Source organism: Aptenodytes patagonicus, chromosome 25 (genome assembly GCF_965638725.1).
Source record: "Aptenodytes patagonicus chromosome 25, bAptPat1.pri.cur, whole genome shotgun sequence".
Taxonomy (NCBI): domain Eukaryota; kingdom Metazoa; phylum Chordata; class Aves; order Sphenisciformes; family Spheniscidae; genus Aptenodytes; species Aptenodytes patagonicus.
Window position 1 is genome coordinate 117,113 of NC_134973.1, and position 27,301 is coordinate 144,413.

The following is a 27,301-nucleotide window of genomic DNA, read 5'->3' on the forward strand; positions in this document are numbered from 1 at the left end:
CTGGGGGAAGGCAAACAGGCCAAGTTTTCCCCTAATGTGGTAACACACCCGGGCCTTCCTGTAACGACCCGACACCTCCCAGGTGGCAAGGCTCAGACAGGGTGAAGCACTCCAGGGTCACCAGCACCTGCCTGTCCTCCCAAACCCCCGCTGTGCCCCGTCCCCAGCAGGTCTGGGTGCCCCTGCTTATGGTCCGCTGGCTTTGGGTGCCCATCGAAGCCCTCCCGCCTGAGGGAGACCCCGCCCCGGGGGCCCGCAGGGCCCTCAGCTCGGGACTCTCCCACCCGCGCCGAGGCCTCCCCGCGGAGGCCGCCCTGAGGCCGGGGAGCCCGGGCGGGAAGCCGGCGGACAGGGCTGAGCGAGGAGAGGCCCGGCGCCGGACGGGGGAGCAGAGCAGCGCCCGGGCCGGCCCCGCCCCGCGGCCGCCGCCTCCTCCTCGCTCCGCCCGGGGCGCGCAGGGGCCGGGCGCGGCGCGGGTCTCCGCGGAGACCGGGTCGGCGCCGGCCCGGCTGGGGAGGCTGGAGGTGAGCGGGCAGCAGGCGGCGGGTGCCGTAACGGCGGGAGCCCGTGGGGCCGGCGGTGCCGGGAGGGTAGGGGGAGAGTCCGGGGGCGCTGGCGGGGCGGCGGCTGCCTGAAGGGATAATGGGGGAGTAGGCAGTGCCCGGGAGGTGACGGGGAGGCGGCAGTGCCCGAGGAGGGAGGGGGTGGCGGGGCCGGGGGCCTGTGGCGCCTGGGCTGTGAGCGCAGCCGGGGGGCACGGGCTCCCGCTCGGTCTGCAGAAACCACGGTGGAAAGGGGGTTTCGGGGACCGGCTCCTCACGCCGGTCCCGCCCCGGCGGAGAGGTGTTCTGAGGGAAGAGCTGCGAGGACTTGGCTCCCACCTGCCGAGGGGCCCCCGGCGGAGTGGGGAAGGGGCCGGGTGGGCTCGTTGGCTGCGACAGCCTGGAGGAGAAGAAAAGTCCTCCGCGCCGCTGGTACAGCACAGCCAGGTCGTATGAAATCAATACAGAAATAAAGGGTCATATTGAGCTGTCTTTGTGGCGAGGAAGGTCAGAGCAGGCGGCCATAGCAGTACTTTTTGGGAAGCCATTCTGTCCTCCTGTAGGTAGCTCTTAGTTGAGTCTTCAGTACTTCACTCTTAACTCTTTGCATGAAAAGTTATGAGATTGAGGGAAGATTATCTTGCCGGCAATGAAAACTGTTCCCAGAGAAAAGGATGGCAAAGCTGGCCACGAGGCTGAAAGAATATGTGTGGGGTCTTTTTAAAAAGATTTGTGTAATGGTCGAAATTCAAGTAGTAGAAGGACAAAAAAAAATCATCTTAGGTTAAAGTTGCCAAAAACCCCAACCCAAATGCTTGATGGTGAATTCCACTTCTGGAATCATTTAAAGCCAGATTGGATGGTAGATTTTTAGGAAGCACTGGCAGTTGAGTAAGACTAAAGTCAGATATCAGAGCATGAGGTGAGTGTTTCCAGGATAGGTAATGATGCTTAATGTGAAGTCAGACATCTGAATTTTAGCTAGCCAGATTTGAAAGTGCTTGGTTATTTATCTACATCATTTGTCAGCATCTAAAGATAATTCCTTGTTTTGCAAGTGTAATGTGAAGTTTTATGAGGTAAGTTTTGCAGAAGTCAGGTGGAAGGTGTGTTTGAGAGGACAGACGTGGTGGTGTTTGTCCTCCAAAGGAGCCAATCTCTCCTTTGGCCAACAGGGATGACTGGTTGTGAGATGTGAGACTGTGCTGGTGATTGATGTATCTACAAGCTCAGGTTTATCAAGATAGTCAGGAGACTTACAGAGGCTTAAAAATGCAGAGGAGCATTTCCCCCAGAAAAGCTTTTATGTTGTTAACCTAATGTTGGAAGATGAAGGACCTTGTGAGATGCTTGTGTCCAGAGCAGCAAAGAAGCTGGCAAAATTGAAAAGTGCATCTGATGTTAAGCCAAAAGTGCTTTTTACCTAGAATCAATGCTGCTGAGTGAGGAATACCTGTTCTGGGTTATTAGCTGCTACAAACTGGTGAAATTAATATAAAATACTAATTTTCTTAATCTAATTCCCATCTTGTGTTAGAGTTATATTAAGGAGATAAAGGAGAGAGTAGAGATTTCTCAGCTTGAAAGCTGCTTCCAGGCAGGAAGGAGAACAGATACCTGCAATGAAAAATTATTACATTGTCCTTCTGTTATAGTCCACCTAAATCCACAGAATCTGGATTTATTTTTGCAGTCAGATAATTTTTACACAGATAATTCAGAGAGACTCAGCTTCTCTGTTTGCATAGGGCAAAGATTAGATTCCTGCTGCCAACTCTACAGGCTGTGCTTGAGGAGCTTATGCTGTATTTCAGCTCTGATCAAAATAAAAATGTCTCTTCTGAGTTGGTGCCCTTTTCCCATGTTCTTAGACAGTGTCTGGGGCAACCCTGCTCTAGCAAGAGAGATGAATGGTGGTGCTTGGGGATGTCTAAACTATCTGCTCTTACGTCCCAAGTCTACCTGAGGACAACAACCTGTCTGAGCTCTGAAACCCTGAGGTTGTCTACTCGTGCAGACATCATCACAGACTTAAAAGTTCAGTTTTCTAGTAAGCACTTCTTTGGCAGAAATAGAGCTAATGAAGGCTTCTTTTTAAAACTTCTGCACTTGATGGAGTTCCTTTTCTTCTCTTCATGAGGTTACCAGCTTGATGGAAGGCATTTTTATTGTGGTTTTTTGAAGGCTACTTACGGTTTTCTGACATCCTTTTGGGTGCAGAACTTAAATGGTGTCTGGTCTGAAGGAGAGCACGAGCTCTGAAGAGTCAGTATCACAACAACAGCCAATCTTTTATAGACCTAGCAGTGTCCAGTAAACACAAAACCAACTATGTCAGTCATTCCTGTAATTGAGAATTTTTCTGAAAGGCAGCTGATTAGGATCTTTGATTATATTCATGAGCCCAAGCAGGCTCAAGAAGCAAAAAGGTGTCAGGAAAGTCTGATTGCTTTCTGTCCTTTGAGATATATATCAAGACAATTAATACTGTTTTTCTAAATTTTTATTCTGTATTATAACACCAGCTTCTATAATACTCTAAACCCTTCCCTCCAGAGCTTTTGGGGAAAAACTTGCTTTCGGGTTCATAGATTTAGACAAATTTTTCTTTTCTGAAATGTTTACGGCAGAGAACAATACTTCACAGGCCAGGGAAGGAACTGAAAGCCTCTGTAGATCATGCATTTCAGCATTCTCTGATTCTAGGAAGCAGCATATGTGGGCTCGATATACAAAAATCAAACTGCAAACCGGTTATTTCTACTTGTGAATAGTGATTATGGTAAATGAGTGTTTAGTCAATACAGCTGCAGGTGGTAAGGCTGTAGCCATCTAGGCATACTTCTGAGCTTTGCCTCATTTTCTTCCAAGGTAGTTACAACCATGGGACTTCTCTTTCTGGAGAGCACTGCACACCGAACTAGTATAAAAGAGTTTGGTTTGTGACCGCTGCTTGCAGCAGATGGAGTGATCTAACATCTGTTCTGTAGCAGCTGGGTTGCCACGTGTCCAGGTTATGATGATTTGTCAAGACTTTGGAAGCAGTTGTTTTAAACGAAAGATCTCTCAGAGAATCTTCAGATCTTAATTCATAGCCAATTTCTCTGCAAGAGAGTAAAACGTAGCTAGAATGTTATCATACACTACTTTTTCAGGTCTAAGATGAGTAGGGGAAAGTTTTATAAGCTTGCTACTCACCCCTAAGAGAAATATGGGAGAAACGCCAGCACAGAGTGTTTTATGTGATGTGATGCTGAGGGTCACTTCAAGCTAGTTCCTATGTACACTCAGAAATTGCTTTGGGCTGCATATATAATATATTTAGGCTTAATTTTGTGGTTTGGGTTTTTTTTTCAGGTTTCTTTTGCAGAGGCCAGTAAGGACTTGATGACATGAATCCAGATATTTCCAGGTATGGTGTAGCAGTGGGACATTTGGAGCTCAATGGAGGCGTTTTCTGCAGCAGTACAGTTTGATCAGCTTGAGCTGCATTTCCGTAGAGAGAAGAAGTAACACTTTTGCCTGCCCCAAGCCACTTGTGCTTTTCTCTTGTACCTTGCATTGAGCCTGCACAAATGATTTTGAAGCCAGGTACTGAATTGCAGTGAGGAACTGGTGTGGGGTAAAATCAACGCCGAGTAAGAAGAAAAAAAGTTCAAGTTTTAACCCAAATCTTCTTTTCAGCCTGGTTCTCTGTGAAGCCTCACAAATTCTTGTATTGAGTACAGGGAGGTCGTGGCAGTGAAGTGGGAGTGCTGGTCAGGAATGGGTGGAGGCCAGGGTCTAGTCTTTGATGGCAGTGTTGGTTTACACTGGCTCTAAGTTACAAGGAGTCTGTCTCAGCAGGGGAATCTTTTCATGCTGTAAAGAGCAGCAGTTTCATTTTAAGGATTGTAGTGGATCTCTCCACCCATTGATACAATCTTAAAGGAAACACGTCTGTTTCTTCCCTCACTGTGGTTGCCTGCGCTCCAGTCTTTTTGGCTTTGTTCAGGTGAAAGCAAACTTACAAGAAATGAGATTATAGAATCTCAAAGGACTAGCATCCACAAGTCAAAACAAATAGTCTGTCTTGATTTTCTGTACTGTGGGCTGTAACTAACATGTACTTGTTCTCTCAAATGCTGAAAATTGAGTCTGTATCTCACAGCACTATCTGGAAAATCACATTTTTTAAAATTTGGACTCTTTGGATGCATCCAAACATTGCTATAACATAACAAGTACACACTTGTTGTGGTTTAACCCGGCAGGCCACTAAACACCACACAGCCGTTCGCTCATTTCCCCCCCCCACAGTGGGATGGGGGGAGAGAATCAAAAAAAAAAAGTAAAATTCGTGGGTTGAGATAAAGACAGTTTAATAGAACAGAAAAGGAAGGGAAAATAATAATGATAAAAGAATATACAAAATAAGTGATGCACAATGCAATTGCTCACCACCTGCTGACCGATGCCCAGCCAGTTCCCAAGCAGCAGTCACCCCCCACTGGCGAACTCCCCCCGTTTATATACTGAGCATGACGTCACATGGTATGGAATATCCCTTTGGCCAGTTTGGGTCAGCTGTCCTGGCTGTGCCCCCTCCCAGCTTCTTGCTGGCAGGGCATGAGAAGCTGAAAAGTCCTTGACTAGTGTAAGCACTGCTCAGCAACAACTGAAACATCGGTGTGTTATCCACATTATTCTCATGCTAAATCCAAAACACAGCACTGTACCAGCTACTAGGAAGAAAATTAACTCTATCCCTGCCGAAACCAGGGCATCGCTAAAATCCAATTTAAAGAGGGGAGTGCAGTTTTGAACTGACTCTACTTTAGCTGTGAATTTAGAGCCTGTTGATAAGAACAAAAATGTAATAACATTTCCAGGGTCAGGACTGCTTACTGTGCTCTGTGTTTTATCTCCTGCTTGTATTTCTAATGTCTGTTCCAGATTTCTTCCCTGTGGGAGAAAACCCATGCTTTCACCTAAAGGGAAAGGGGAAGCCAAGAGTCTTTATCTAATGCAAGAACTTACTTAAAAATAGACTTTGGCTCTTTAGAAAGCCAAAGTCATGTAATTATTTCCTACTAGTAAAATTAATTGTCCTCATTCTAGTTAATATTAATAGAGTAATTGAACACTGCAATGGAATATGTCACAGGTTTAGAATTTATACCACCATTTTCATTGCAGTGCAACACACTGCAGGTTGTGTTGTAAAAGCTCCAGCTGACAGAGTCTCTTGACCTGGAGTACATCTGATAAAGAGGTACATGGGAAACGCTGCCAAGAGCTGGGGCACTGCATCCTTGCCCAGCAGGGTATAAAGCCCCGGCATACACAGTGCAGGTTCTTGTTTTGTTATGTCAGGGAGATCAGTTCAAGGAGCCATTACCCAGCCCAGACTGATGTCTGGTGCAAAGCTACCATAAAGGGCTGAGGTGTGGAAAGCATTGCTCTCCACCAGTTGCATCCTTGCCATCAAAGGAATAAGACAGAGATACTCTCCTTGGTCCTGCTATGCATTCATGATGTGACTCAGTGGTGGTCCTGTTCTCGCACACGGACCTTCTAGCTGTAGGCTGTTTTCCACAGATTGCTGAAATATATTGCAAGTCCTTGTTCCATGTCCTTGGCCACCCTCCTCCTTCAAATAAAGGCTTTCATTTTATTACTTTATTGTGGGTCTCTACTGTATGCATGTATTAACCTTTAGTATATCTGTATTGAAGGTTTAATATTTAATTCCACTGGCATTCCATGACAGGTTCTTCTTAAGTAAAGAGAAATTAAATGTCATCATTTTCCCAGTTTTGAAAATCCACCGAAGGCTGTTTGTTCTGTTGGGGGTAATTTTTGTGGTGTATTCATGGTTACTGAGGAGTACACCTCAGCATGTTTGTCCATAATTACACAGCAATGTCAAGAATCCGGTGCACGTTCCCAACTCCTTTTTCCAATATGCTTTAGTTTTGATTAATTCAAGAGTAGCTTTCATTTGAAAAAATAGGAAATATGCTCAAAGAGGACCAACTGCAGTAATTCTATTAACTTCAAGATTGATTCAGCTTTTACTGAAATTGGGTTTGATAACAACTAGTTTCTTTGTTTTAAAAGTCAGTGCCAAAAATCAAGAAATTCTTCAAATATTTTGCTTTGTGAGGTTGTTGCACAGATGGCCACAGACACGGGTATGGCATACACCTTCGAACCCAACAAGTGCCAAGGCTTTGAATCAAAATAGATAAGGAAAAAAAAAATCTTGAAAGAGGTAAACTACAGGCTGTGTTCAGGTTATTTTTTTGTAATAAGCAGTGTTATTTTTACCCCTGGGGTACTATCAGAGCCTTTTGGGCAACTGCTTCCTTATTGTTCATCTGTCTTTCTTCATACATATATGAAAGATAGCCTCCTTCTGGAGAATTTGAAAGATGTTACGTCAGAGTTTGTGTTTAATGTTTTCAAAGAAAAGATCAGAGGAGTTTTTCTGTTTAGAGATGATGCACGAAGGCAGAATTCCCAAAATAATAATTTCTATGTGATTTTTCATGTAAAGTTATTTGTGGTGAATTGAAGCAAGGAGAAAGTGACCCTTAGTATCTGTATTTTAAAAATAAACCCTGAGCTCAGCCAGCATGAATGAGGGCTGTGCTGTGAGAGCCAGAGGTGCTGACTTTGTGCAGGGGCATCCAAATGGCTGTGGCTGTCACTCTGGCCTGTGCTCAGGGCTGGCGTATTCCCCCCTGCAGCTGGTGTAGGCATGATTGTGTCAGCTCAGGCAGGGCAGAAAAACTGGCTGCAGTGAAGATAAATTAATATATGTATTGTAGAGAGATTGGCCCAGTGTGGAATAAATGCAGTGTTTGAGTGATCTGTCACAGTCCCCTCATGCCTGCAGCGTAACACAGGGACTCCTCATTAGCAGAGCAGGAGGTGGAATCTGCAGCTTAAGGAGTGACTGTGTTAATATGGAGAAGATCGAGAAGACCACCTAGGCTAAGCAATCTGAAACACTCTGTCTGCATTTGGCAGGCTCACTCATTAAAATGGTCCCATTGTACGTCAAATTCAGAAACGATCCCGTAACGCCAAAATTGCTGGATAAATAACATGATGTGGTTGCAGCCTTCAGTATCATGACAAATAATATACTGTCCCATAATGATTTGTTATGTAATAGGTAAAGCTCAGTTGGAGACAGGTTCTCTTGATGTTAGATACTATTCCAGCAAAGAACAGAGGAGGACAGTGCCTGTTGAAAGAACTTGAGTTTTACATTCTGCTTTATAAGCTATCCGTATTACAGGGCTTTTAAGTTATCTGTGCTAATCAAGAATAATTCATATTCAAATTTTTTTAAAATAACCATCATCATATGATAGATTGCATTACTCATTAAGCAGTAGTGATTGTGAAAAGTGAGTCACAATTCTTTTAATCTTGGAGAAAGGGAAATCTTTCTATCAGTTGCTGTTTCTTTCTCAATGTTTTTAATGTAATTTGCTTTTGCGGTAATGTTGGGAATGTAGATGTTATTCTCAGATAAGGTTTTAAGTTTTGTGTTTTGAAATGAAAAATAATAAAAACACGTTCTAGTTTTAGAGGTATGAGAGTATCGTTTAAAAAAATCTTAATTTTAGACTAATTAAATTTCTTTTTTTTCCTCTAAGCTTTGGAACAGCCTGGGAGTTTGTGGGAACAAATACCTGGGAAACTGATGGAACTGTTGATACTGAAATTCAAAGCCAGCTCATACAGAGTAATTAAAGCCTGTGTGTTTCCTACATGAGGGAGGAGAACGAGGATTGTGTGAAAAGTCATACTCGGCATCTTGTAGGTGTACTAGGTTATAATATAGGATGCCTCCCTCAGCATGCAAACAAATTCATCCCGACTGATAGATAAGTGCTTTTCTAACCTGCGTTGGCATTCAAGATGATCCAATTCCACTTTGATGTTTTATCTTTGCTACATCTGTGGCAGAGAAGTCGCGCACATCTGTCCTTTGTCTTCCTATTTTATCACAACTGATTCTTTCATTTTGACCTAAGATTAGCAGTTCAGGAGTTCAGTGCTTCGCTTTAGCTGAATGCTCATGGGTGCTGGTGTGATGAATTAGAAAACACATCTTTGGGGAAATGGCCCATTTGCGGGATAACCGAGTGCTTGTCTCACTGTAGGGGCTGACTGTACAAATAAGGAGCAATGGCAACGCTTTGGACTGCAGGTAAGTAGGAACTCTAGATGAAACTGGGGATGAAGAGCTTCTGAGGGCTGCTACAAACTGCAGAATTAAGCGCGTGGCCAGAGGTGGCAGCGCAGAAGAGGAAGAGCTCTCCTGGAAGGGAACAAAGGCTTGCCAAGGGTGATTCTTAAAGGACAGATTAGGAAAGGGCCATCAGACAAGAACTGTATGACTATTTAGGAATATTTATGCTTTGAAAGAGCTGAAGAATCGGGTAATGCATTGGACAAGCATTGCACTGTCCCATGAGCTTGTATGAAAGAGGCTTTACTTAGAGCTGTGCGGTATTTTAATGTGACTCGAGTATGGCTTGGAAACTTGAACCTACTACCTGCTTTTTATTTTTCCCAGTTTTTAAGTTAGAATTAAACTTTTTGAGGCCTGATACGTGATTGTTGAGTAACAGGGACAGTGATAAGCAGTTGAAAAATTTCAGTTGGCCGTAGAAGAGATGTCTGGGGTATGTATCGTATCGAAAGGTCTGGGCAAATATTTTCTGTTTCTCCAGCATCTGAACCTCCATGCACAGGACCTGGGTTGTAAGGCCAGAACTTGCCTTTGGAAGTGTTTCGAGGATCTCACAAAGTTATTGCTGCTCATGCTTAAAGTTTTGAGCCTTATTCAGTGTGTATTCTCACAGCGTGTGATTCCTTCTTGTCCCTTTCTCCTTCCAAAATCTGTGAAAATGCTTCTATTGGTGTACAAACTGCTTGTTGCTACAGTTTTCAGGGATAAATAGGATTTCTGCTTAGAGGGCTTTTTGGCAGTTTTTACTGTCTCTTAACTCAGTTTGAAGGAGAAGGTCTCACTAAGACTGCCTGACTCTTGCTTTGTTTGGTACTGATGAATTCAGAGAAAGGAGAGATGAGCAGTTCAGGTGGAAGTAAGCTCCCTCTTGATTTCTTTGTGTGATCTTCCAACCTGAATTCTTAGCTCAGTGTGGCCTGAGGCCAATAACTTGATTTTCTTCCTCAGTTCTATCAAGTGATGTCAGTCATGACTGCTATTTCTACAGCGAGACTGGAGGAAATAGTAGGCATTAGAAGAAAGAATGAAGGAAAAAATCCAAAGAAATTGCTGAGTAGCTCGTTTGGATTTTATAGTGCCTCCTTGCATTTTACATTTGTACTCTCTCAAGAAACACACGTAGATCTGGAAATACATGTCTTTATGTATTTTGTGGAGATGTTCTAGCTGGTACTTTGGATGCCTCAGTTGCCTTACTTGGACACTAGTCATGTCTGATGTTCTTACTAAGATGTAGTATGGTCTGTAGTTTTTTACCCAGTGATGGTAGAACATGGTGTTCTTGTGCCTTACCAAACAATCAGCATGCAGTCTCCAGCGGTTTTTTGTTGAAAATTTTTTTGTTTGTAGAGTTAGCATTCAGTAGCAGAATACTGATTGTTCCCAAGTGTCAGGACGAGGTTTATGTTACCTCACCGTGCCCTGGAAGTAATAAAGGAATGTTAATTTATTTAATAATACAGCCATGGGGTTAGTGCCAGACAGAGCCTACAAAGGTCTTCAGCTTTTGTCTCTGCTGCATTTTACACTGGTAACTTAATGCAGCACTTTATTTTATCACCTGATGAGATGCATCCAGGGGTCCTGAGGGAACTGGCGGATGAAGTTGCTAAGCCACTATCCATCATATTTGAGAAGTCGTGGCAGTCCAGTGAAGTTCCGACTGACTGGAAAAGGGAAAACATAACCCCCATTTTTAAAAAGGGAAAAAAGGAAGACCCAGGGAACTATAGGCCAGTTAGTCTCACGTCTGTGCCTGGGAAGATCATGGAGCAGATCCTCCTGGAAACTATGCTAAGGCACATAGAAAATAAGGAGGTGATTGGTGACAGCCAACGTGGCTTCACTAAGGGCAAATTGTGCCTGAAAAATTTGGTGGCCTTCTACGATGGGGTTACAGCGTTGGTGGGTAAGGGAGGAGCAACTGACATCATCTACCTGGACTTGTGCAAAGCATTTGACACTGTCCCGGCTGACATCCTTGTCTCTAAATTGGAGAGACATGGATTTGATGGATGGATAAGGAATTGGCTGGATGGTCACACTCAAAGACTTGTGGTCAGCGGCTCGTTGTCCAAGTGGAGACCAGTGAAAAGTGGCATTCGTCAGGGGTCGGTATTGGGACCAACACTGTTTAACATCTTTGTCGACGACACAGACAGTGGGATTGAGTGCACCCTCAGCAAGTTTGCCGATGACACCAAGCTGTGTGGTGCAGTCGACACGCTGGAGGGAAGGGATGCCATCCAGAGGGACCTTGACAGGCTTGAGTGGTGGGCCCGTGTGAACCTCATGAAGTTCAACAAGGCCAAGTGCAAGGTCCTGCACATGGGTCGGAGCAATCCCAAGCACAAATACAGGCTGAGCGGAAAATGGATTGAGAGCAACCCTGAGGAGAAGGACTTGGGGGTGTTGGTTGATGAGAAGCTCAACATGACCCAACAATGTGCGCTCGCAGCGCAGAAGGCCAATCGTATCCTGGGCTGCATCAAAAGAAGCGTGGCCAGCAGGTCGAGGGAGGTGATTCTGCCCCTCTACTCCGCTCTGGTGAGACCCTACCTGGAGTACTACATTCAGCTCTGGGGCCCCCAACATAAGAAGGACATGGACCTGTTGGAGCATGCATGAGGGCTGGAGCACCTCTTCTATGAAGACAGGCTGAGAGAGTTGAGGTTGTTCAGCCTGGAGAAGAGAAGGCTCTGGGGAGACCTTATAGCAGCCTTCCAGTACCTGAAGGAAGCCTACAAGAAAGCTGGAGAGGGACTTTTTACAAGTGCATACAGTGATAGGACAAGGGGTAATGGCTTTAAACTGAAAGAGGGTAGATTTAGATTAGATATAAGAAGGAAATTCTTCACTATGAGAGTGGTGAGGCACGGGAACAGGTTGCCCAGAGTAGTTGTGGATGCCCCATCCCTGGAAGTCTTCAAGGCCAGGTTGGATGGGGCTTTGAGCAACCTGATCTAGTGGAAGGTGTCCCTGCCCTAGGGGTTGGAACTAGGTGATCTTTAAGGTCCCTTCCTACCCAAACTATTCTATGATTCTGTGATTCTATGATTTTTGAGACTAGTTTGACAATGGGTGCTGCAGTTCAACCCAGGTTTCTTCAGCCTTAGTAGGGAAGCATCTTCAGGTTACTGAAGGAGCAATATGGCAGAAACAGCCGTGGTATTTCAAAATGTGCATGTAAGTTCTTGGGTTTTTCTTAAATTTCAGGAGGGTAGGTTTTGGCTTGTTCAGGGATCTGCTTGGCAGGATCTCATGGGAAACTGTTCTGGCAGGCAAAGGGGTCCAGACGGCTGGCTGATCTTCCAGGACAGCCTCCTCCAAGCACAAGGGTAGTCCATCCCAACATGCAAGAAGGCAAACAAAAATGGTTGCGAGGCCAGCAGGGGTGAACATGGAACTGTTGATTGAGGTCAAACACAGAATGGAAGTATCAGAAAGGTGGAAGTGGAGGTGGGTGGCCAGGAGGAATACAGAAGTGTTGCCTGAGCGTACAAGAATGGAGATAGGAAAGCCAAAGCTCAGCTGGAGTGAGGAATGTGAAGGGCAACCAGAAGGGCTTCTGTAAGTACATTGGCAGCAAGAGGAAGGCTATAAAAGTTTGGGCCCGCTGCTCTGAGTACCTCCTGACCAAAGACATGGTGAAGCCAGAGGTACTCAGTGCCTTTTCCGGCCTTGTTTTTAACTGGTTAAACCAGTACTTGTTTTTTACTGAGCAAAACCAAGGAGTTGTAGTCATCCCCCTCAATGAGGGATGATCAAGTGAGAAGAGCTGTCTGATTTGCATTCTGACGTTGATGAGTGACATTAGCCTGAAACCTGTGCTGTTGGTCATACCTGGCTGTCTGCTTGGGAGCCAAACACTCGACAGTCAGAGCAGCCTAGCAGCAAAGGAGCTGGCAAGTGGAGCACAAGGTATGGAAGTTAGTAAGTAATTTATGCTGGGTAAGGAACATGTTCACTGGAGATCTAGGTAAGCAAGTTTGTCTGCTTGCTGGACTTCTATTTGCAGCTTCTAATGTTTGTTTGGGCATTTTATGCTTTTTCTGGGACAGAGGTCTCCCAAAAGAGAGTGTGTATGAAAATTGTTGCCTTTGAACAGAGCAGCACATAACCAGCCTGCACCAAAGTATGAGATAGGGTTAATGTTGGTGAAAAGCTGGAAAGTCTAGGAACCATGGCAGAGCAACCCAGCTCTCTCAGTGGGCTGAAAAGAGATGTTTTCTTAGCGGGTTGTGGAGGTGAATTTCGCCTTTCTGCTTTTGAAGTTAGGAGTGAAGAATCAAGCTTCTGTTGGACTAGTAGTGGAAGTAAACAAATAGTGAAAAGTTCCTTGAAAAAGATGAAGAATTGTAAAATGAATTTATTCTTGGATGGGCAGCAGACATAAAATAATTTGACAGGAAATGTCAGCTGGTAGATCTAAGCGAGGAGAACATCTGAAAGCCAGGAAGTTGAGGATAACTGGTCATTGGTGGAGAAACAAGGCTGCACAAATAATTTCAAATTTTCAGCTGGCTTCCAAAGAGGAGGATGTGGAGAACAAAGTCTGGATGAGGAGAGTGAGCCTGGAGAACACAGTGTTGATGATTACAAAGGGAAAGAGATTGTGATTTTGTTTCTTTCACTACTAGTCAGAGTTGAAAAACAGTCTTATTTCATGCAAAAACAAGGGGGAGATTCTGCCAGAAGTTGCAGTTTTAGGGAAAAGACAAGGGCATTCAGAGTCACAAGAGAAAGAGGTGAGAAAGCTGGGGAACAGAGGAGAAATAAAGCAGAATTAGCTGCAGGTAAAAAGAGATTCGTACCCAAGTTTCATACCAGAATCCATCCATGTGACTGGAGATTCTGCATCAGCTATGGCCAGAGCAAGCAGGCTTATAATAATCTCCAAAAGAAGTTCAAAGAAATGGAGCTGTAGAGGGTGGTGGGTTTGTAGGAAAGTTACTTTGACAAAGAGAGTGAGGAGAAGGCATGCCAAGAGTGAAGATCAATAGGTGGGTCATGGACTGGAACTGTAAGGAAAGATTTTTTTTTTTTTTTCCCCATGGGAGGACATTCTTAGAGAGCCATTTTTCTTAATTGATAAATCTCAGCTGAGTCCCTTGGACACTGTCCATCCATGGTCAAATTCGCTTGATGGTAAGAGCCTTAAAGTGGTGAAGAACCAGCAGAGGGATAGGGAAAGAGAGGGATCTCAGGCAAAGGAAATGTTGTTACGGATAAGGCAATATCAGAAAGCAGGTATGACACCAGGATAGCTAACAGGGATGAGGAAATGGAAATGAACATATCAAAGCTGAAGTGAAATTTGAAAAGGTTAATGTATTCCCTTCAGGCAGGAGACTGGAACTAGCTAATCGCCGTCTCAGCATGCTGAAAATAATGGTACATGTAATTAAGAATTTTGGAGCAAAGATTTTTTTATCTATAAATTTCACCAAATCTTTAGTGACAATACTTGATATATGTTAGAAAAAATGTATGAAAAATGTTAGAAAAGATACATGAAGAAAAAATTATCCCAGCAACTATAATCCCAGTATTGTGATCTTTAGTGTGAAGTTTTTACAAAAAAAAAAAAAGGACAAAAAAACCCTGGAACTGAGATTAAGAGATTAAATATAATATGGGTGTTCAAAAGATAGCTTATGTTACGTTAATCTGAGCTTTCTTTTTTAAAATTATTTATTTCTGCACAAAAGAGTTGCAGTAAACTTCATGTCTGAACTTGTAACTTCTCTTGTGTAGCTGTAACAGGTAGTTTTAGTTAAAGTGTTAATTTAGTTAATTCCCATAATCAGGATTATGGGAAGTATCAAAGGGGTAAGAAACTGCCTAGAAGAGCTATCAGGAGACAATTTACCCATGGAATTCTTGAATAATTGATTTCTTAGCAAAATTAGTTAAAGGTTCAAATGCATAATATGCAGTGGTAACCCAAATTCAGGAAGTATGGACCAGAGTAGGACTAGAATACAATGGCTTCTCCAATTTGAAATAACAGGAACCTTTATAAATATGCAGAGGACTCTGTTTCTTGACCCCAACTGCTTCTCAGAAAGATAGGACAGGCCTCTCCATTTTGCTCTCCAGAATATCAAGATTTAAGAGGCTTTTTTCGTTTTAATTATTTCAGCCATAACCCCATGTCAAAAATAAAGCAACTTGAATCGAGAAGCAATGTAACTGCATCCTTATGGTGGTGTGCTTCCACATTAATTAATAATTTCCCCTGTGGCACTACTGTGCTGCTGGTGGTTAATTAAGTCCTGGGAAAACTGGCTATACCAGGAAGGCTTCTGCAGGACCTGTGCAGGTTCTGGCAGCAATGTCATTAGCATGATGCTGCACTTAAGCTAATACGACTTGGCAGACCTAAACAGCTTGGCCCAAAGCCACTTCGGGGATGTTTGTACCTGTGGCATTGTCCACCCACAAACCTGTATAATCCACCTGCAGACAATGGACCATCTCTGGTATAATCAAGAACTGGAAGGCCTTTGTAGCCAGAGTAAGAGGAATGAGGTGACCTTGAATGACACGGTGTGCAGAGTTGTATATGTGGGGACTAACAGCAGAAAATTTGTATTAAAAAATGCAGATGTTAATGCTAGACACACCTCTCAGAAATCCTGTTCAGAAACAGAATCTAGTCAGAAACAGGAATGTGCAAAGAAAGGTTTTCCATTTCTCTGGCTACAGCTAGTTGTATTAGCTATATACAATATAGAGAGGATTAGAAGCAGTGGACTTGTTTAGCCTAGGCAATGAACTATGAGGGAAAAGTATTGTTCTATAAACAGTAAGAACAACTTGTTTCTGGTAAAACCCAGTGTTAATACAAAACCAAATGCATTAAAAGTCTTTATTGTGGTTATTTTGTACCCACCAGAGGGTTTAGGAACAGCTTTCTAGTATGAGCAATTGATGCAAAAACATTGAGACACCTCTAATACAGCTTGCTACCCTTATTGAAGGGATTATTGTTGTCTGTCATAGCAAAAAGCTGAAAGTGGCCCAGTGAAGTCTTGGCTATCTCTAAAATTAGCAGCTTCCTGAGGTAGAGAGGAGGAGGAAACAGCGAGTTGTATGTTGGAATTTGGAAAGAAGTTGGAAGTTCTGTGGCATTGGGTTCAGAATTCCTACAGCAAAGACTAAAATTACCATCACATCAATGTTACCAGGATCTGCTGTGCTAAGGTTAAGGCAGGGTGAGGAAGGTTGGGGGAAGGAATATTGGTTAGTCAAAAAGCAAATTAAAAACTCCAGTGTAAGCTTTTTTAAAAAAAATATGGCTCTTTTTCTTGTTTTAAAAGCAACTTGAAAACTCCAGTGTAATCTTTTCTTTTATGATGGATCTTTATATTATCTTAACAGTATAAGTAGTGAACAGTGGCTAATCCGATAATGTCTAGCATAATGCTGTAGCTGTAAACTGCAGGGCAGATACCTACATCTAGTCGTCTTCATAGTGAGAGGGTAATTACCCAGTTCCTCTCTCTCTCTGTTTCTCCTCCACCCTTATCTCTTATATTCATATGTGTAAATTTACATGAGTATTCATGTACCTATATATTCATGTTTAGCTTGGGAATAGATTCTGTAAGTGAAGCAGCAGAATAACTCTTTGAAGATGTGAGCAACAGTCATGTTTTCTGGGTAAACCTGCTTAGCCATTTTAGCTGTGAGACAAGGAGTAACCTTTCTAGCTAGATGCCGTGCTGCTTCTCAAACAGTTCTGCTTTGAAAGTGAAACTGTCCCTAAGGGGTTAAGTATAGTAGTGTTCCTGATCCATGGCTCAGGGTTCAGGGAGCCCTGCAGTGCTGCTCCCTGCTGCAGTGTGCAGATACTGCAGCTGAATTCCGGCTGGCCAGCGCAGCAATTTCTGTTTTCCTTGGAGCAGTTCAGGGCAGCCTGACAGCAGAGACCTTTGTAACTCTAAGGATTCAGATAAAGCCAACAAGTTTAAAAAAAAAAAATCAGGAAAGGCAAGGTTTAACAAAGTAGGGCTGCACAAAGTCCAGTTGCTTCAAGAGCTTCTAGCTGTGTCAACTTAAAGGAGCTTTGCTGGATTATATATTGAGTGCCTGATCTTGTTGCAGTGTAGGCTCGGTAAATGCTGAAGCCTTGTCCTCCCAGTCCCCATGGCATAGCTGTGATACTTCTCTAATCTTGATTTCATCTTTACATACATGTATATTCTACAACAAACTCAATGTTCTTCCAGCGTTTACTATTTTGCTCACTGTCTGTGAAATCCTAATGCTGATCTGTTTAGTATCATGTATGGGAGAGTGCTCTACAGCGTTGATTTTTTCCCTTTGTTCTTGCTCTTCTTTGTGTGAGAGGCTATCTCCCTGTTATACTTGTACTCAGAGCTGGAGGGCTTCATCCTGTATATTTTTACAAATCTACAACAAATAACGCAAGGTGCTCTGTGAGGTATAAAGAACTTTTGAGAAAGAAATGGGCCTGCTTATGCTTTTCTGTGGGTGCTCAAAGGGCGTTTTAGATACACCGTTGTCTTCAGCTTTTCAGCTGCTTCGACTTGGGAACTTGGCCTGTGTAAATTGCAAAAGATAAATATATTGCTTCATACTGTACCCTTTTTTATATTTTTGCTATGTGTAAAGATAGCTGCAGAGATAAAGAAATCTTCCAGGAAGGTGATCCTGACTATATATAGTTTGCACATGAGAGTAGATTAGATGGTGGCTGTTTACTTCCTTAGCATTTTGAATCTAAGAATATTCCCCCTAAGCAAATTGGACGACTTATTTTATATACTCCCCACAGAGAGCCCTCAGCAGAGTTCAGCTGCTTTCCTCTACCAAGCATGTGTTGCATCATTTTGTGTTGCTGCCAGATAGATAGACTTCTGGAAGGAGAATCCTTGGTTGTGTAATTGCAAAGCTAGCTATTATGGCAGCTTTCCCTAGCATGCCTGCTGTCTCTGCACTGTGGGATAACCCTGTGGTACTGAAGAAATGTTTTCTAAAGAGCTGAGGCAGCGAGGAAGTGTCATTTCTCTCTATAGTTCTCTTAGGTATTCCTGATGTCCTGATGCTTTTCCTGACTAGAGCTAAGATTTTTAACAGCTAAGAAAGTTTACCAACACTTTTGAGGTTGGTGTCTTTCATGCCTTGTAAAGTTCTTTGTTATTCAGACACCTTGCTGACTTTTCTAAGCTGGTATCCAGTACCAATCTGAAGTGTACAAGCTGTTTTGAAACACTGTCACCACGCTTCATAGTGACAGTGTGTTGAATTCATTGTAGGCTAAGCCCATACTCATACAGTTTGCTTCTACATAGACATTTTCTGCTCTATAACTGTAGAGTTTTGTGCAGAAACCTGCGTTCACACAGTCTACAGGAGACTCAGGGACATCCTGAAAACATGGTTCACCGAGGCTCTGAGGTTCAGCACAGTAGCCAGCCTGTCCCTTGGGCTTATGTCTGTGTCACCCCAATGGAGCTATACTGGTTAATAGCATGTTTATTGAGTAGTCTGAAAAGATTTATCTGGCATGTATGTATGTGTGCTTCAGCTAGCTTCTCTCTTTTTAATGCACAACGAGCCCTGTCACCATTCTCCCATGGTCCTGGCTTCAGGTGCCTTTGCTGAATCACCAAAGGCAAGACGGAAAGGGAACTAGCGCTAGAGGATCCTACAGCCCTGCCAGAGGAAAAGGGGACAGATAGTGAGCAGCAGATGTTCCCACCTTAAAACAGCCTTGATGGGGGAAGTTAGGTGTATAACCTAGGCCCCAAAGAGTTGTAGAGACTCAAGATTTGGCAGGCAACTTAAAAACTGTTGCATCTTGATTGTCAGGCTCTTAAAACAGAATTTGAAGAGTCTATAAAGCCTGTTTATCTTCATTTTATGTGCCAATGATTTTTGTCCAGACATTGCACTGGAAGGAAAGCTAGCAGAAGGAATGAAGAACAGCCTGGGAGTGGGAGCAAAACCACAGTTTCCAGAGTCCCAGAAGCTGCATCAGAAAGAAAATACTGTGATTATTGTCAAACTGAAACCTTGTAAAAGACCTGGATGTTCTTTTCGGTGTTAGTAAAGTTGGATATTAGCCTTGCTGCCACTTCTTTTAGTTGCAGTTCTACAGTATATCAGGCTGTTTATTTTTAGGAGGTATTTTTATGTTGTGGGTTTTGGTATCAAAAGCTGAAATCAGGGAATGCAGGGAGGAAGAGAAGAATGCATTTTTAGTAAGATGGTTTTCCTTTTTCTTTGGGGAAGAGGGAGAGTGTTTTCCTGCTTTGTATATCTTAAATGGTCAGAAAGTTTGCATCCACTTGGTATCAATTGCACATATATTTGTAATCAGCTTTGTCATCATACTGAATTGGCTGTGAATGCTCCAGGAGAAATGAGAGTCAAGTTTGAAGAAATAGGGTCCTGTTCTTCCCTGTTGTAGTCAGATGAAAAGACACATTGAGATGAATCATAAAGTCCAAATCAAGAAAAGACATTATGATTCAGATGATATCCCTCGGACTCTGCAAAATTTTGGAATAAGGCAGATCTTCAGTTTAACTAACAAAGAAACTACTTCTGAATTAAAGATGTCTTCAAAATCAAATGTATGATACATTTTTTGATTTGTTAGGCAGTTCTCCTTGCAGAAAATGGGCCAGGGTTTGGGCCTCCACTGGGTGAGATGCTTTATGATACTCAGGTCAGACACTTAAATTATATGCTTTTTCCCTTGGTTTCGTAAGATGGCATTTCCCGTGTGCTGTTCAGATGATCTCAATGGGCATCTCATTCCCACACTTCCCCTTTCCTTATTCTGTGCCTGCACAGAGTCTCCTTGGCCTCTGTTCAGAGCTTGTGTTTGGGACATTTGTTGTTACCAGCTAGAATGAGCAGCCTGTATTGGAGGGCAGTGCAGCTCATATTTGTGTATGAGATAGAATTATCTAGCAACAGTATTTTCTGTTGAATGCTTTGTTACACCCACTCTACTGTTTTTAATGCTGCTAAATTCTCTGATCATGTATGTAAATCCCACCTTCAGGCATGGTCTTTAAAATTACATTAAGAATCCAGCTTACACTTAGCACAGAAATTCTTACCTGGAAGTACTTTCCTTAATCATTTAAAGCAGAAGATAGATTTCCCCCCCCCCCCCCCTTTTTTTTTAAAGGTGAAGTCTCAGTATAATATTAATCATAATGCATACATATGCACACATGCACACAGTGGAATTGCAATGTGTAAATAGAAACAAATAAATACAAAAGATCAAAGACTAAAAAGTAAGGATATGTACGTATAAAAGGACAGCTGGCAGCCAGCCCTGGAGCAGACTTGCTGCATCCTCGTGATACCAGGCTATCAGTCCTGTAGAAGGGAACCTATGAACGTGAGAAGCTGTAGTATTAAACTTAAAACTTTCCAATACATGTTGCTGAGAATGACACTAATGTTCTGTTGAATTCTGAGGCACTTATCTCCATTTTAGCCCTTTTTTGGTTCTGTGCCAGGAGTCAGCAGTCACCAATCACCCGATAAAAATCTGCGAGCAGGTTATCAGTTCCTTGGGCACTGATGCATTCCACACCTCTTCTGCTTTCACAGCCAGATGCAACCTCAGCGAGGGTGTAATTGTTCCTCTGCTTCACTGGCTTGTGCTGACAGGTTTGCTCTGTGCGAGGCTGTCCTCAGTTTATTCTGGTCTCTCTTTCCTTCCAGGATGGCACGCTCTCTGAATGAGTGGCTGTGGCAGCATGAGTTCTGGCTGCCCCCAGGAATCACCTGGGAGGACATGCAAGAGTCTGAAGACGTCCATTACCCTCAGCCTCGTGATCTCCTGCTTAGTATCCCTTTTGCTTTAATCTTGGTTGTCATCCGATGTGCCTTTGAAAGGTAAGTTATTTAGTACTGTTTGGGGTTTTTTAGGGATAATGCTGGCAGTTTGGGTCCAAAAGCTGGCTTTATTGTCTGTGCCAATGTATGACTGAAGAGGTCCACAGAAACTCCAGGTCATAAAGTCTGCTGAGGTACATTTTTCAGCTCTTTCTTTCCAGCCCTGTGTACTGGCTAAAGAAGTGTGTTGAATATAGAACACAAACCCTACCCTTAAGGTCTAATTAAAAGCAATGTGGCTCTCTACACTTAAAACAGGTAGGCCCTAGATGAGGATTATGCTTGTGTTTTAGAAGGCAGACACGCTGTTTTGTGTTCTGTTGCACATTGCTTGCTGTTTCTGGGTCGAGTGCAGCAGAAATCACATTTAGACTACCCAAATACAGTTAAGTCTCCTTTATCTTGGGTAATGGGGATCTGGGGTATCGCACCTGACAGACAAGCCTGAGTAAGATGCATTAGATTGGGCTGAGTCACCTGACCTCAGAATCAGCACTGCATAGCCACTCAAATGTGTGTATTTCACTGACCACTGCTCTGGGGTCAGGAGTGTCATTTCCTTGGGAGTGCCATGTAGAGACATTTGTAGCTGCTTCTTTCTGGCCAGAGCCGTTTGAGTGTTTTGCATATTACTCTTCAGCACAGAAGATTTGGGGGTTATGGCAAAGGCATAGCTAGAAATCCTGCAGGGTTCATTGACTCTGAGTTTCATAAAGGTCCTGAGCTCATGCTGTTGCTTTATGCAGTTTAGTCAATAGTTAGTGTGGTCTGCAACACAACATGATTTGCTGGTGGATAACTGATATTTACCATAGTGTCAGTCATTGTCAAGACTGCAGAGTAAATCCCCTTTCATGATTTTGAATACTCTTCGAAGTGGTCTTCACTGGATTGAAAAAACCATATTCCTAGTTGCTGATCAAAGAGGTAATCTTTTGAAATAGTTTAGTCAAATCTACAGTGGTTTTAAGCTTAGAAAGACGGGAAGAAAGACAATTAAAATGTTTTTGTCGTCTTTTTTAAAAAAGTGGCTGCACAAGAAAATGGAAGCAGACCTTTGTAGGCTAGAAAGATGTTTCTTTTCCAGATTCTCTGTGATACAAGGACAACTTGGAAAAGTTTATAGAAGTTGAAATGATTTGGAGCTCTGCTGTGAGAATGTTTTTAATAAAAAAAAAATTATAGCCAGTATTTTTATGTAAATACAAATGCGTGAATGATTCTTTAAATAATCATTTTGTGATGATACAAAATTGGACTCCAAATGTCTTCTTTGTAAACAATATGTTTAGTGTGCATTCCATAAATTCCATGGATTTTATCCTGTACTTTCCTGGGGACATAGGTGTCTCTGTTACCTCCACTGATGTGGGAACCAAGGTGCTGTAGGTAACCATTAAAACACAAGTGACTCACATTTCTTCCTTGCTGATCTGCAAGACATGGCTGGATACAGTACTCCTTCAGGTGGGCACTGTCAGTCGGTAACCTGGACACATCTGCAATGCGAAGCTGGAGATTAGCCCCCATGTCCTGCATTGACTAGGACTGTCCAGTTCCAGGGTCCCCAGTACAAGACATGAACAGGAAGAAGAAGGAGCCAAACTCTTCTCCATGGTGCCTGGTGACAGGGCAAGAGGCAGTGGGCACAAATGGAAATGCGTGATACTCCATCTGAACATAAGAAAATGCTTTTTTTACTGTGGGGGTGGTCAAACATTGGAACAGGTTCCCCAGAGGGGGAGTGGAGTCTCCGTCTGTGGAGACAGTCGAAACCCAGCTGGACACAGCCTTCCACAGCCTGCTGTAGCTGACCCTGCTTGAGCAGCAGAGGTGGGGTGGATGGTCTCCAGAGATCCCTTTCAGCATCGATTCTGTGACTCTGTCCCTTTATTCCCCTTCCTCTTGCCACACCACTCCCAGTCAATCTAAATATCTTCTCCATCTGGTTTAAGATGCCAATGGCCAGGTAAAAAGATTTTTTTTCTTTCCCATCCAAGCGCTGCCTCAGCTGGGAGAGTTTCCACAGGCCTCATCCTACTCATTAATTTTAAAGCTGTTTTGATTCACAAACTTCATTAAAGCTTCTTGTCACACCCTTAAAAAAAGATAGTATCACAAGCCCATTTTACAGGTCCAGGAAACCTATAATCATACCACTATTTTACCTATGCCAATTACAAGCCAGTGTTCTGAGCTGTATTCTTGTTTGTCCTAACTCTGCAGTCATTTATTTCAGCATGACATTTTCTCATTCTCAGTCATTACTGTTTCACGTTCAGTTCATCCTGGAGAAGAAAGCTTCCCCTAATGAACGGGAGGTATGAATCAAGTCTTATGTTGCTCCGTTACCCTGTGTGTACAGTGGCACTAGCCCTGTTTAAAATAATTTGCACAAAGTTTTGAGAATTGCAGACTGAAAGGATGTGTGTGTTATTTCTCATTCTCCGTGTAGATGGCCTTGACTTTGTAGCTTTGTACATCTGGTCTGTGGGTCAAAATGAGTGTATGTAACTAGTATGCAAGTTTGGTTTTGGTGGCTTGCTTGGCTTCTGGCAATTTATTCTACCCTCACCTATTACTTGTAACTGTGCATTGGGTGCAAAGTGTTTTTTTCTCTAGATACACTCTGTGTTCCCGGTGGTGCCTACTCTGGAATTTCAGAAATGCTGTAATGTGTTCATGTCACTTATCTGTGACAGAACTCCAGAAAAATCCATCGTATTGAGAAGTCGTGGCAGTCCGGTGAAGTTCCCACTGACTGGAAAAGGGGAAACATAACCCCCATTTTTAAAAAGGGAAAAAAGGAAGACCCGGGGAACTACAGGCCAGTCAGTCTCACGTCTGTGCCTGGGAAGATCATGGAGCAGATCCTCCTGGAAGCTATGCTAAGGCACATGGAGGACAGGGAGGTGATTTGAGACAGCCAGCATGGCTTCACCAAGGGCAAGTCCTGCCTGACTAACCTAGTGGCCTTCTATGATGGAGAGACTGCATCAGTGGACATGGGAAGGGCTACAGCTGTCGTCTGTCTGGACCTCTGTAGTGCCACGGTCCCCCACAACATCCTTCTCTCTAAACTGGAGAGGGATGGATTTGATGGGTAGACTGTCTGGTGGGTGAGGAATTGGTTAGATGGTCGCATCCAGAGGGTAGTGGTCAATGGCTCAATGTCCAGATGGAGATTGGTGACGAGTGGCGTCCCGCAGGGGTCTGTACTAGGACCGGTACTGTTTAATATCTTCATCAATGACACAGACAGTGGGATGGAGTGCACCCTCAGCAAGTTTGCAGATGACACCAAGCTGAGTGGTGCGGTCGACACGCCAGAGGGACAGGATGCCATCCAGAGGGACCTGGACAAGCTGGAGAAGTGGGCCTGTGTGAACCTCATGAGGTTTAACAAGGCCAAGTGCAAGGTCCTGCACCTGGGTCGGGGCAACCCCCGGTATCCATACAGGCTGGGGGATGAAGGGCTTGAGAGCAGCCCTGCCAGGAAGGACTTGGGGTACTGGTGGATGAAAAGCTGGACATGAGCCAGCAATGTGCGCTCGCAGCCCAGAAGGCCAACCGTATCCTGGGCTGCAGCCAAAGCAGCGTGGCCAGCAGGTCGAGGGAGGGGATTCTGCCCCTCTGCTCTGACCTGGTGAGACCCCACCTGCAGCACTGCGTCCAGCTCTGGAGCCCTCAGCATAAGAAAGACACGAACCTGTTGGAGCGGGTCCAGAAGAGGGCCACGAAAATGATCAGGGGGATGGAACACCTCTCCTATGAATACAGGCTGAGAGAGTTGGGGTTGTTCAGCCTGGAGAAGAGAAGGCTTCAGGGAGACCTTATTGCTGCCTATCAGTACTTCAAGGGGGCTTATAAAAAAGACGGCGGCAGACTTTTTAGCAGGGCCTGTTGTGACAGGACAAGGGGGAATGGCTTTAAACTAAAGGGGGGTAGATTTAGACTAGATATAAGGAAGAAATTTTTTACTCTGAGGATGGTGAAACACTGTCACAGGTTGCCCAGAGAGGTGGTGGGTGCCCCATCCCTGGAAACATTCAAGGTTGGGTTGGATGGGGCTCTGAGCAACCTGATCTAGTTGAAGATGTCGCTGCCCACGGCAGGGGATTTGGACTAGATGGCCTTTAGAGGTCCCTTCCAACCCAAACTATTCTGTGATTCTATGATTCTAAAATACTAAGAGGCAGGAGAAGCCCTGAGGATTTTCTGCAATCCCTCATTCAGTAACTGCATCGGCCACCATGCTTGGGCCGATGGTTCCATTTTCTTGGTCTGGAGATTAAATGGGGAAAGACCCTGCTTCCTCAAGCATGGATTTTTGGCAGCCAGTCACGAGTGGTGTTCCCCAGGGCTCAGTTTGGGGCCAGTCTTGTTCAATATCTTTATCAATGATCTGGATGAGGGGATTGAGTGCACCCTCAGTAAGTTTGCAGATGACACCAAGTTGGGCGGGAGTGCTGCTCTGCTTGAGGGAAGGAAGGCTCTACAGAGGGGTCTGGAGAAGCTGGATCGATGGGCCAAGGCCAATTGTACGAGATTCAACAAGGCCAAGTGCTGGGTCCTGCACTTTGGCCACAACAACCCCATACAGCACTACAGGCTTGGGGAAGAGGGGCTGGAAAGCTGCCTGTCGGAAAAGGACCTGGGGGTGTTGGTCGACAGCCGGCTGAACATGAGCCGGCAGTGTGCCCAGGCAGCCAAGAAGGCCAATGGCATCCTGGCCTGTATCAGAACTAGTGTGGCCAGCAGGAGTAGGGAAGTGATCGTGCCCCTGTACTCGGCCCTGGTGAGGCCGCACCTCGAATACTGTGTTCAGTTTTGGGCCCCTCACTACAAGAAGGACGTTGAGGTGCTGGAGCGTGTCCAGAGAAGGGCAACGAGGCTGGTGAGGGGTCTGGAGAACAAGTCTCGTGAGGAGCGGCTGAGGGAACTGGGGTTGTTTGGTCTGGAGAAAAGGAGGCTGAGGGGAGACCTCATCGCTCTCTACAGCTACCTGAAAGGAGGTTGTAGCGAGGTGGGGGTCGGTCTCTTCTCCCAAGTAACAAGCGATAGGACGAGAGGAAACGGCCTCAAGTTGCGCCAGGGGAGGTTTAGATTGGACGTGAGGAAAAATTTCTTTACTGAAAGAGTGGTTAAACATTGGAAGAGGCTGCCCAGGGAAGGGGTTGAGTCCCCATCCCTGGAAGTATTTAAAAGACGTGTAGATGAGGCGCTTAGGGACATGGTTTAGTGGGCATGGTGGTGTTGGGTTGACGGTTGGACTCGATGATCTTAGAGGTCTTTTCCAGCCTTAATGATGCTATGATTCTATGATTTTCCAAGGAGAACCTGCTGGCTGAACTGGGAAAAAATGAGACAGCAACATCTTTTTAACAACCAGTTATTCTGTGGATTAGGTGGTGGCTGTGGGAAGAGGACATGCAGTATCTGGCTGGGGCCTGGGAGAGCTGAGGAGGTTGTGGGTGCAGCCCTGGAGGAGAAGAAACAGCTCACACCTCGGTGAAGCAACTCTTGTGTGAGCCAGTTTGCTCTGGGGAAGGTGGGAAAACGGGGCATTCAGTGCTGGAGAGCAGAAAGCTTGTTACGGCTGCTGTGCTCCTATTCTTTGCCACAATACTGAAGCAGGTGCTGGGGGAGGTAAGTAATGATGTCCTGACAAAAGAGAGGATCTAGAAGTTGGGAACCTCTCCCCTTTGATGTTTCCAGATTGTGCTTGTGAGTAGGAGGTATGTCCTGCACCCATAACTTGGAGCCTGATTTTAAGCACCTGTATACCTTAGCAGAACTTTTCCCTTGACATAAGCCTGCAAGCAGGGATGTCAGCTTCTCTTCTAGTCCTATAACGTTTGAGACTCTTTTCTGTAAAAATCAAATTCTTGGAGTGCTATGATTGTGAAGGAATCACAGCTTCTATTGCAAAGTGTTTCTTGCCTGTATGGTTAGGAAAATGTGGAAACTGAAGTGCTTTGAGGGATAGTAAAGCAGAAAGTTGTAAAACAGAATTTACATCCAATTTAATCATCTGATTTTTGGATTTGACCCATGATTTTTGGATGTTGGGGAACTGAAAGCCAATGTCAGTGAATTTGAATCCAAATAGTTCCCAAATTGCACTAGAGGAGGATTTTAGTCAGAAAGATGAGGTCTCTTCTTAGGAGGGTTGCGACAGTATGTGAGCCATGTGTTGTACATTAAAAGAAAGGGATACTGTTGATTTGCAGGAAACAGATGCTTGAACTCAGAACCACAAGAAAGATAGGACACCCTTTTCAAGTATTTTATTTTGAAATGTATCTTTCTGAAATTCATTTTGCACAGACTTTTGTTGCTGATCAATAATCAGGAAGTATCTGAAAACAACTTCTGTTAGGTCCTATAGGCAGGTTTTTTTGTTCAAAGATGTGGGACACGTTGTAGTATTTAATTTAAAACTGTGAACTGACTTGACTCAGTTTGGACAGTATCACTGTAGCGACTTGAGATCTTGTATCAAACGGAGCAGTCAGTTTAACTGATGTGAAGCATTCTCCTGTAAGCAAGAGAAGGTAGAGGCTATTCCAGGAGCATAGGGATAGCCCTCTGCCAAAAGAAG

At 44.1% G+C, this 27,301-nt stretch overlaps 1 protein-coding gene across 5 annotated transcripts in view; it reads left to right on the forward strand.

Annotated features, from left to right (window-relative positions):
* Positions 1–469: 469 nt before the first annotated feature.
* LOC143170658 (ceramide synthase 4-like) overlaps positions 470–27,301 on the forward strand; it is a 48,896-nt gene continuing 22,064 nt past the window's right edge. Inside the window, exons 1-3 of one of the 5 annotated variants that reach the window (XM_076359112.1) lie at positions 470–524; positions 3,900–3,954; positions 20,524–20,697. In XM_076359112.1, the coding sequence (XP_076215227.1) occupies positions 3,935–3,954; positions 20,524–20,697 (194 nt within the window). In that variant the 5' untranslated portion in view covers positions 470–524; positions 3,900–3,934. Of the gene's footprint in view, positions 525–972; positions 990–3,899; positions 3,955–8,729; positions 8,755–20,523; positions 20,698–27,301 lie in introns of those variants that run through there. The other 4 variants (XM_076359113.1, XM_076359117.1, XM_076359116.1 and 1 more) reach the window with 4 other exon arrangements.